Source organism: Thermobia domestica, chromosome 10 (genome assembly GCF_964235325.1).
Source record: "Thermobia domestica chromosome 10, izTheDome1.hap1.1, whole genome shotgun sequence".
Lineage (NCBI taxonomy): Eukaryota > Metazoa > Arthropoda > Insecta > Zygentoma > Lepismatidae > Thermobia > Thermobia domestica.
The window spans coordinates 32,095,989-32,107,693 of NC_137463.1; the positions used below are offsets into that span (position 1 = coordinate 32,095,989).

The 11,705-nt window shown below is 35.9% G+C and overlaps 1 protein-coding gene across 1 annotated transcript in view; it reads left to right on the plus strand.

The window, feature by feature from the left end:
- LOC145661957 (methyl farnesoate epoxidase-like) overlaps positions 1-11,167 on the plus strand; it is a 32,369-nt gene extending 21,202 nt beyond the window's left edge. The window contains exons 5-7 of the mRNA XM_081727308.1: positions 4,966-5,080; positions 9,231-9,375; positions 10,737-11,167. Coding sequence (XP_081583434.1) covers positions 4,966-5,080; positions 9,231-9,375; positions 10,737-10,918 — 442 coding nt within the window. The 3' untranslated portion in view covers positions 10,919-11,167. The remainder of the gene's footprint in view (positions 1-4,965; positions 5,081-9,230; positions 9,376-10,736) is intronic.
- The last annotated feature ends 538 nt before the right edge of the window (positions 11,168-11,705 follow it).

The following is an 11,705-nucleotide window of genomic DNA, read 5'->3' on the forward strand; positions in this document are numbered from 1 at the left end:
TCAATCAATGTTGCTTTTTTAAACACTTGGTAACAAGTCTTATTATATTTAAAAGAAGAAAAACACATCTGCAAACTTTTTCCCGATTGCAAAGGCTGGCTTGGAGGTTCGAACCTGGCTTACTTTTTCCCGAAGATACCCGAAGCTGGACTTAGAAAATTTTTGCCTCAAAACACCAATAAAGAATGCGCTCAACCTTTTTGAGACAAGGTGTACATACTGTAATACGTTTGCTCTTGTGTTGAACATTAAGGAAAGAATCTTATTATATTGACACCAATTCGGACTAATAGTTGATTATTCTTTTAATTGATATAGTGCTACTAATTTTATATCAAATGTCGTTTATTATATTATTATTATTTATTAGTAAAGCGGTTCAGTGATATTAAAAAACGACTCTTTTCTACAGAAACTCTCACCAAAGTGCCACTTTGTTTCAGGAGATTGCAAGAACTTATTTAACATCAATTGTATAAGTCAGAAACATATTCAGCACATCACTGATATAGTAAAGTCCAATGGTTAAAGCTTCTACCATCGCTACCGAGTGCTGTTGTCGTCTGTAATAAAATAGCAGCAGGACCACAAGAGAAATCATCTTGTGTTCTGCGATTAGCTAAGGATGAGTCCATTATTCAAGTGTAAGGAGCTTTCTGTCGGTAGTCCAAGAAACAGCCGCCTTGTCAAAGGCAAATTTACGAGTGGAATAAAAAAAAGTGGGAAAACAATGCAATTGTATATGCATTTCCACTAGGAGGGTGGGCGGCAGTGACTTGGTAGTAGTAAACCGCTTATCTTTGATGCTTGAGGCTTCTGGTTCGATCCCAGTTCGCACCAGGTGGACTTTGTGGTCCACAAACTAAGAGCATTTTTTTGTAGTGTTCCCGTTCCCTCGCATGCTTCCCTTAGCCTCGATGCCCAATCGTGGACGTTGAACTAAGCTTCATTTCCAGTAGGAGGTCCCGCATTATCTGAACAAAAGAATTCGAGGACACTGGGCTGGGAGAGCAGAACAAGATCATATTCATTATCTACGATCTCTTATGTCTCCAGACCTAACCCCCTCCCCTACGACTTTTGTCTATTGGGGTACATTAAAGGAAGAATGCATGCTCCAAAATTGTCTTCTAATCTTAAATATTTGCAAAATCAAATTTTGAATGCAGTATCTGGGGATCAGTTAACTCGTACGCAAGAAATGAGTTATCGGTTTGGTGTTTGACGCACTAGAACAAGTGCTCAAGATGAGTTAATATAACCTAACGGACCACACACCAAATTCCACTTTCCCGTGCGGAATGTGTTGCTGTCTTCAACAGTTTTTCTAAAAAGGAAAATTAAATTTCCTCTTTCTTTTTGAAACACGTGGTATTGTGCTACTGAATGCGAAAACATTATTATTATTATTATTATTATTATTATTATTATTAGTAGTAGTAGTAGTAGTAGTAGTGGTAATAGTAGTAATAGTAGTAGTAATAGTAGTAGTAGTAGTAGTAGTATTTACATGTAAATTGCGTCTTCCTAGTAAAGAAATTTCCCCATCATTTTTGTTTTTGTGTTTTGTGTTTTGTCATACATTATATTTTTGAAAAAGCTATACTACATCGCCGATTGAATATCCCTTTCAAGATCATTGAAAATTTGAATGATAGGTCTACACATAGGACTGAATATTGGACCTATTGTGTTAATATCTCGTAAAACAAAACATAAAATAATATTAAATCGACATGTTAAACACGTACAGAGGTTGTTCAGTCTACATTTTGCCAATTTCGACTTACCTAAAAATTTAGAAGAATCCATGGCGCCAGGTCGGTAAGTGCTCGATGTGTTTCCCTTGGTTCGTAACAATAGCCCGTCAGCGTAATTTCCACTGTAATAGGCTTCTCTGAAGAACTGGGAGGGGAATCTTGTCCCATTCCCTTTGCACAGCTTTCCAAAGTAATTCCACAGTTGTCACACGCCGTTTTCCCAAAGCCCGCTTCAGCAATCCAAATCCACAATAGTCCATAGGACTTGCATCTGGAGATTTAACAGGTATCTCATTGAAAGGTATCACCTATATACCACTTGCCTCCTCCATCTTCCTGTAGAATGCGAGGGACGATCGTGAGGTATGTGATGAGGCCTTGTCCATGTGAATGCGCACCAGATTGGCGTCATTTCCATAAATTGTTGGAATCTCATGCTGGTAGATCGGCCGCATGATCTGCTCCTGAAAATACTGCGAATTTATTTTGCAGTTCTTCGCCACACTACGAATCTTCAGTTTACCTCGGTAACAGTAGCCAGTAACGACCATGAACCCTTTTGGGAAGGATTCTTTACAGACACGGACCCACCTTCTGAAGTTCTTGGCGCCTTTCTCTCGGTACATGATGGCTCTCGGTTTGCCGCAGTCGGAAAGGTAAATCCATGCTTCATCGAGCGTTACGACGTACTGTACATCCACCTTTGTTTTGCCAGATGCCGTTCGTACAGCTTCCGGGCGTTACACTTTCGTTCCTTTTGGTGGGCATCCGTGAGAAGATGGCCGCGAGCTTTCATGACATTTTCCAGCTTGAGTTGATGGTATAATGTCCGGCTCAGAGTCTCCAAAGACACGTCAAGACGATTAGCCATACACCTTTGTGTTTGCGGATTTTTTTGCATTGACATTTTGCGAAGTTTCCTCTGCATTGTGGAGGTGGCCTTGGTGCATTCCCGCTTCCTAGGCAACTTCGTTGGTGATCCAAATGGTGGAGCTTCGTTGCTCTTGTACTTTTTAATAACATTTTTTATTCCACTTAAACTGATATTGCAACCATTCTTCTTGCATTGTTTTCTAATGACAGAAACACTAAAGTGGGCGTCATAAAGAGCCACAACATAGCCTTCCCAAAACCGGCTTAGTTTGGGTGGCATTTTGGTCACAGAGCGGAAACCCACATATTTTGAAACAAATTTAACACAACACTCACAATAATGGTCCTGTTTTGTGCGTTATTGTCGTCCGCGTGGAAAAACAACTCCGTTCCCAGGAAGCCACTGTACATCACTGCAGGACGCCACGAGCTAGGTCGGGTGAGTCCATTTTGCCCGGAGGGGGAAGGAACGAAATCGGCCAAAAGTAGGCTGAACAACCTCTGCATTTGCAAGTTATCAATATTACGTACTTGGTCGAGCATGAAACGTATCAAGGATGGATTCGCATGGATCTTTCTTCACTTGCAGTTTATGATACACTTAAAGAGTATGTTTGAAATAATTCCAAACTTATTTATGAGCTATGTGATAATGTATTTCATATGTTTTGATTGAAAAATACTAACGATTTAATTATATTTTACGAGTATGATTCAGCTGCCAAAACTCATGGTGTTAAACCCTACGAAGGCTTATTGCCAACTACACCGATTTCAGATGGGTGATATATGGCCAATACGTTGGCTCTAATCGTTTTATTTTCGCTGTCTACACCAATGTTTGCTTTCTATTAATCCAAGTAACTCTCCAATTGCCTCATGATGCTGACCAACTAACTAACTCTACGCCCTATGGAACCTGGAGGTTCAATTCCGCGTCCAGAAAAGCTCTCCATTGACTTCTGTCTTTAGCCAATAGGATACAGTTTCTACTTTGTATTCCCATTTCAGCGAGATCCATTTTAATATTGTCCTCCCAACTGCATCTATGTCCTTCTAATGATATTTTTCCGATTGGGTTTCCAGTTGAAATTTTGAAAGCGTTCCTACTTTCTTCCATTCTGGTTACATGGCCTGCCCACCTGAAAGTCCAAGACTTGATTACCCTAACAGTGTTTGGTAAATGGTATAAATTATGCAGTTTCTCATTATGAAGTTTCGTGGCCAGGTTTCGCAACCATACAGGACAACAGGCATGATTATCATTTTACATATTTTAAGCTTCAAATTCCTCGAGAGAATTCGCGACGACTAAAAATTTGATGCTGACAACACAGAAAATTGTATATCCTTATCGGGAAATGAATCCAGGACCAGAAGCACTATAATCTAAGAGCACAAACAGTAACATTTTCCTTCATGGATGAAACATGTATGACTTATCTTTTGACCAAAAGTAGGGTTGCCAACTCTGGAAAATAAAAAACCGGCACTCCCTCAAAATTCTCCTATAATATAGGTCTAAGTGTGAAGTATTCCTGTTCGGACTCATCCATGGGAAGGAAATGTACTATCGTGAACAAAAGTGCATTAGCACCTGAATTCTGCATATCCTTAGTACATTCACTAATAAGCTTAATAGATATACATTGTGCTATAAATGAGAAACTGAAATCGGCATTCATTATTTTATTGTATTTACCAGTAACTGCCACTTCTTTAAAATTACCGAAACAGATGAACAAAAGTATACTAATCTTTACGTTAAAATTCTGGATTTGGAAAATGAAATTTATTCTTTAAACTTATACTTCAATTACAGGAAATTGCTTTAAGAAGTCCATTTCACTCTCAATAAATGTATAACATTCCTTACAAGTAAATTTCAAATTTTACCTGATACAGTCCCTGTCATCTCTAAAATTATCTAAATAGATGAACAAAATATATTAATCGTTGATAGATGGTGAAAGGTGATAGTTTTCGATTTACAGAATGAAAGTTACTTTTTAAAATATACTTCGAATTAGATGAAACTGCTTCGAACTAGATACAAATTTGAAAAAACCGATCATAAAGGGGTTGGCAAGAAGTTTTGACCGGTCACCGGCTTTAATCAAAAACCGGCCAGTTGGCAACCCTAACCAAAAGTAATCACCCATATCTTTTAAAGCACCACTGGCATGTCACAATGACTTGGAAAAGTTTTTAATTTGTGCTCTTTTACATTATGCCGATTTGTTCAAGTCTAGTGGTAACAGAGTAATCATACTTTTCCGGTTTTGAGTTTCCATATGTTATAAATTGCTCTTAACTAAACTATTTTTTTCAGATTACCATATACTGTTGCTATGTTACGAGAGGTGCAAAGAATAAGAACCATTATTCCCTTTGGTCCACGATGTGCTACTGAAGATGCAGAGTTGATGGGCTACAAGATATTAAAGGTATTTTTATTTTATCTAACATATAACGCTGATATGATAGTTTTCGAGTCACTGCGATAACAGTGACACTTCTGATACCATTTAAATCAAATTCAGCCCTCATTGCCCTTTATGTCCAAAATGAAACATATTCTTTCCCTGCGAAGAACGGGCAATCTGCTAGTTCCTTATAAAGGTATATTGTGTTCATGAGCAGCGTTTTATCCAAATCATGCCAGTAAACTGTTACACTCTTTGCTTGATAGAAGAGCCGTAAATTTAAGTGCTTTTAACGTAAATTTAAGATGCACATAAGTGGTTTTCGTTAGGGATTGGGTTAGGAATTATATTTCTGAACACTACAGACATCTATGGGCCTCTCTAAGGCAGTCACGTATGAAATTACATTACCCGTTTTTTCTTTTTTTTTTTTCTTTTTTTTATTAATGTTGGGCTTATACAGTATACTTATAAGGTAAGTGTGCACAATATTGCCACGTTAGACTTTGAACGATTACTATAAAGTCCTGAACATTGATATTCTAACTATGGTTGCATTAGGTAGCTTGATAGTTCTAGTCAACTAATATCTTTTAAGCACGCAAAACTAAAGCGCTTTACAAGTGGCTGAATTGCCAGAGTATAGACAATTTCGACAATTCATTACAATATATAGTGTGTTTCGAGAATAAACCTACAAAAATTGCATAAGCATTCAGGACCTTAATACAAGAAGGAAGTTTTATTTGCGACTTTAGTTGGAAACACCTAATTACAGAGATAGGGTCAACTTAAAATAATTAGTGGACTCGAACTGGTTGTAGAGTGGCTACACTGAATAAAACAACCAACAAACTTTACATTACAGAGTTTACTCCGAAGTTTTCTGTAGATTATTTTTTATTGTAATTTTATATTTTGTTTCTGTGTCAGTGTTGAATTCAGACTTTTGTAGAAGGTGGACAATAAAAATTTAAGGGGTACATTTATAAAAAAAAAAAGTTTCTGGATTTGATCCGGCAAGATCATTCTAATTCGATTCTTTTTTCAAAGAATTTCTTTAGTCCCACTAGGAAAATGCCGGAATGCATAAAAAAGTACAAAACACAGAAACCTTTCTTTAAAAACTAGTGTGGTAAACCCTCACATTACACCTCCATGTGAGAGACTCCCTTTTCCGACTTTTTGCTTTCCTCTCTTGCTCCCAACAGTGCGAGAAGGCTTCTGAAACAGCATGTTTCGAAACTTACGCAATGCATAATGTGAAGACTGAATCACGAGGATGAAGAATAATTTGAACCTTGTTCGGAGCTGTTTTGTTTACAAAAGTCGTTACTATAGTGCTTTACCTCCCAACCTTTTTATATCAACATTTCATGCCAGGCCTAGCTCTCTTTCCTCTCTTCGTGCTATATTTACTTCGTGTGTGATTGTCTGGTCGGTTGCTATTATCCACATATTGCCATTTTTTCCCTAACTAACGTTGTAAAGCATTTGTGTGCGTCTGTATCTAATTTCCAAGTTTTTATTTAAGTTCGACTTTATACGAAAACTAGGTTTGTTAATTAGAACAATTAGGTTGGACAAAAGAAGAAACTAATTTGCTTTTTTTAAAAAAGTTAAGACTCTTATTTCCGAAAAAAAATTAAACAGAAAAAAGCAAATATTTCAATGCATGTGTATAGATATTTTAGGAGGGCGCATCGGCCCGTCCTTGAACATGCCTGAATTCAACACTGTTCTGTGTGTTTCGCCAATACACCTAGTATTTTATTTTGTATTTGGTATGTTTTATTATTATTATTATTATTATTATTATTATTATTATTATTATTATTATTATTATTATTATTATTAGACGTATTATTTTCCATTTTTTTTTTTAAAATAATAATATTTCATTTGTTCACGTTTCCGACGAAAGACACAGATGAACTTTTTCTCTTGTATTGAGATCCTGAACATGTGTGCGAAGTGTGCGTGGATTTTCCGGGCTTCTCCCGTTTCTTCCCACTTTCTTCATTCCACCATTTCATTCATTTTTCGTCACCACCGTCTCCTTTAGCCTAGCCGGCATAACCGTGGGACGTAGAATTAAAAGATTTCATTTCATGTATCCGAAGTTTATCGCTTCATTCCCAAAATTATATGTAATTCATTCACACAGTAACTTGGCAATTTTCACCCAATATTATAAACGAAATGACAGAAGTAATTATTTCATCCCATTTTCAGTCAGTGTAAACATATTGGTTGTTATATTAATACTGTCATTTTTTGTGCTAGCCTTCGCACTTTAGAACGAAAATAACCTAGACCGTAACAATGGCTTCTGAAAATAAAAGTAATCACTTAAAAAAATGTAGATGTCAAACAACTTGAGTTAATTTGAAACTTATGAAGTCTAAAATAATTTCATGAGCTTTGATATATTTTTCAACTCAATTTTTGCTTTAAAAAAAGTGAAAGTTCGTACTATTTGACTGTTTTTCCCCAACTAAATATCCATTAAAAAAAAAGTCTCAGGTTATTATATAACAGTGATTTAAATACTGGTTCAAATTGTTCAGACATACTGTTACCACAGTTGCCCCTATTAAAAGAGCTAAAATAATTCCATATAATTCATCCTGGAATCTTTAACTGTAAAAGTATTGCCTTCAAAAACAATAAAACATGACGGTTTAAAATTTCGTCATCATGTTTCCACCATGGCGATATTGCGAATAATGCAACCTACTCGGGTAAAAACGCCTAACAATCAAATTGCGAGTTTATTGGGTTATATTTATAGTAGCTACTTTGTGCAGAAAGTTTAGACCTTGACTATGCGTTATTTACCTTTCAGACAAAATTATATATCACAATTAGAAAAGTTTCGAACTCACAATATTATATCAGTATCACAACAAAAACTAACAATAGGTACACTTCATTCCTTCTCCTGGCCAAGTGCTTCAATGTAGATATTCAGATTGGCTGAATAAATAATTACACCTTTTGGTTCATGATTTATCAGCCTTTCGCAATAGCGGTGGGTGGCGATATTGGGTACATCTACTTTATCTATAGAATTGTATTAATTAAAATTGGTATTAATACGAGGGACCATGGGCGTCTCTGGTGGGGTGACGGGGGGACGCGTCCCCCAATATTTTGAAATACGAAATATTCAATATTTTAATTTAATTTAATTTATTTAGATACTCACTAGCAGTTAGATCATTTCCTTTGATGTCCCCCCCAAATTTTACATGCCAGAGACGCCAATGCGAGGGACATTCATTATAATTTAAGTGGGGTGACGAAACTTGGTGAAACAGTTGCATCATCCTTCCTTAGCATAAAAAGAAAAATGGAAGGTGCTGCCATCTGTCGTTTGGTTTTAGCAACTGCATAATAATGCTCCTCTACACTCAACCGCTGTTTCCAAAGCTGCTATTCAAGAGTACGGATTCCAGGTTCTACCTCATCTACCCTATTCTTGTATGAATTACTTTTTTTTAACTAATTGAAGGTTATCAACAATATTTTATAATAATGCATAGCTCTTAGAATTTGTGTAATCTAATTAAATTCCATAATTTAAATAGGCCTATTCCATATCTGAATTCTCAGCCTGTTAGTGTATGATAAGCAATTCACTTGAATTTTGTTCTGCTCTCTTTCTTTGAGTGATATTTAATGTAAGAGAGCCATAGTTTCCGAGAACTACTTGTAATTCGCGGATAATAGCTTAAAAACACTGAAGTATCAAAAGTTCCCTCTATATGAGAATGAATATTGAAACTGAAAATGGCAGAAACCCACTTGTGGCTTCGATAGAAGGATAAAAGGGGAGATCGGATCTATTGTTGACTTCCTGAATTCACATGAAAAATCTAAAGTTGTAGCTAAAACCAGAAATGGAAACTGTTCTTGGAACATTTAGTCCATAAATATTTTCTAACCTAGTTACTGTGATAACTACTTACATTACTTACATTAATGACTTTTACTTACATTTTACTTACTTGTTGCTTCCTGATAGGATGAAATGAAGTTGTACAGCTATCACTGCCTTTGGTGTGTGTTAGTTGACTTTTTCCACTAATCATAAAAAAAAAAGTGTTCGTGTGATATAACGACATGAATTATTTGTAATTGTTTGTATCTTTATATTCTTTTCCAGGATACGATAATAATGGTAAATTATTACAGCGCTCATATGGATAAAGAACACTGGGGCGACCCGGAGGTGTTTAGACCCGAACGACATCTAAACGAATCTGGTACTGAAGTAATAAATGACGAGTGGTTTATTCCTTTTTCATCAGGTAAGCAAAATCATAAGTACTATGTTGGTATGAGCAACTAAAGGATACAAACTATACTGTAGTTTCTAATTTGTTATGTTGGAAGCACGATGGTTCATTGGTAGAGAGCATGGAGTCTCTGGTTCGATCCCAGCTCGCGCCAAGTGGGCTTTGTGGACAAACACCGTGTTCGTAGGTTTTCTCAGGATTCTTTGGTTTTCTCCCACTTTCTTCATTCCACCATTTCATTCATTTCTCATCATCACCGTCTTCTTTCGCCTACCCTGCATATTCGTGTGACGTAAAACTGAAAGATTTCATTTCTAGTTTATTATGACGACTTCGAAACAAAATATTCAGTTTTACGTCCCACGTATATGCCCTGAAGCCTAAGGACGACGAATGATTATTTTCATGGAAGTGAATAATTAAAAATGGAATGAGAGTGTGGGAGGAAACGGGAGAATTTCTAGTAAACTCACGGGCACGATGTTGTCCAATACAAACTCGTATTGCCTGGGAGCGAACCAAAGACTCCGCTCACTAAAGGTGGGCGCTCTACCCTTTCCTTCGTTATAAATAGAATGAATTTAAAGAAGTCTTACTGTTGAAACTCACAAGGAAAGTTTTAATGTATGAAAAACGTACCGCAATTTACCATAAAATATCACAGAACTGCTATATAAACGAAAAATTGAGTAGCAAAATATAATATTTCTTTGATCGTAATTTATTACTGAAGTGAACTACTTCTATGTCAAAAATTAAAGTGTATCTTTCTTTCTTAACCGAATTGTCCTTTTTTTCTTTTTCACATATAGTTAGTTAAGTTCAGTGACCTTAATATCCTTGGGAAATCGGATGTTTTACTTTAGGTGTCTTTTGAGTTCTACGTAAAGAACACAAACCAAGTCAATGCGACCAGACATCATATTACTGGAGAGTGGTTGTAAAATTGACGACAAAGAGATTTCATACATTTTGACATTTTGTTGCATCTGGAAATGAAGCGCTTTAGTGGGCCTTTGACAGGCATGACTTTAGCTTACTTTTAAGGGCATAAGCAATTTCTGTTGAAAAAAAAAGAAAAATCTTAAAATGGATTTTAGGAAGACGTCTATAATGGTTTTATTTATATTTCACTGTTACAGAATAGAATCTAAACTTTAGAAGTTTTTTTTTCGAAGCCGTTTGAAACAGTTTTTTAAACTTTTTTTTTTAAAAATCATAAGTATATTTTAGTAAGTCTAAGTTATGAATCAGATTTAAAAATTAAGCAAGAAGTCTTATTATGGTAGTACGTACATTTGAATTTTTAATAATTTCAGTTATAACCTATGCTACAACTAAAATTTATATTTTTTGTGTATTTATCTTTTTAGGGAGGAGACGTTGTATCGCAGAGATTATTTCAAAGGCAACCATGTTTATTTTCTTCACCACATTGATGCAGAAATTCACATTCAAAATTCCACCAAATCAGCCTCCACCATCATTAAATGTGATAGAAGGAGTTTCAATTCATCCAGAGCCCTTTAAAGCAATGGTGGAACTTAGAACATAGACAATGCAAACATAAATCTAAACTTGAATTTTTTTAAAAGAAATAAATGTACGAGGATTCTTTCAAATGTATTTATTCTATATGTTATCAGATGTGAGAACGTACTCAGAATATTTTAGGAATGGAGATTTATTGTTTAACACAGTGGTTCCCAACCTTGCTTACCTAGCGCCTCCTTCGTGAACTCTGCTCATTTTAGGCTCCTCCTCTTTGCCGCTCGTTGACTTGACTCTTTTTCTAATTTGAGATACAGGATTGAATTATTATTATTATTATTATTATTATTATTATTATTATTATTATTATTATTATTATTATTATTATTATTATTATTATTATTATTATTATTATTATTTCATGATAGTAATAATTTTCATCAATTTACAAGGAAGAATCAGAAACTAAGGTTACAAGGTCGACATTTCTGGAGTGTGCGGTAATTTTAACACATGGAGTTGGCAACTGTGCAGAGTTTCAGCCAACCACCGCTTACGGCGCTAGTTGCAGTTAATCACATATGGTGACTCGTTTGAAAAACTGGTCTCGCGAAGAAGTCCGAAACTGGTCTCAGTTATTCGATTTCTGAAACCGCGGCTGAAATTCACCAACACTGTAATGTCTTGTTAGTGTGTGTCAGAATGATGTCGAAAGTTTGCGGCTAGTATATAGAAAACGTCAACAACGGGGAGTGCCGTGGCCAACTCAGAACAGCATCAACAGATTTGAACACAGCTTGCATGGAGGACACACATTCCTCGTCCCTACATCCCGGACCTCGCTCCAAGAA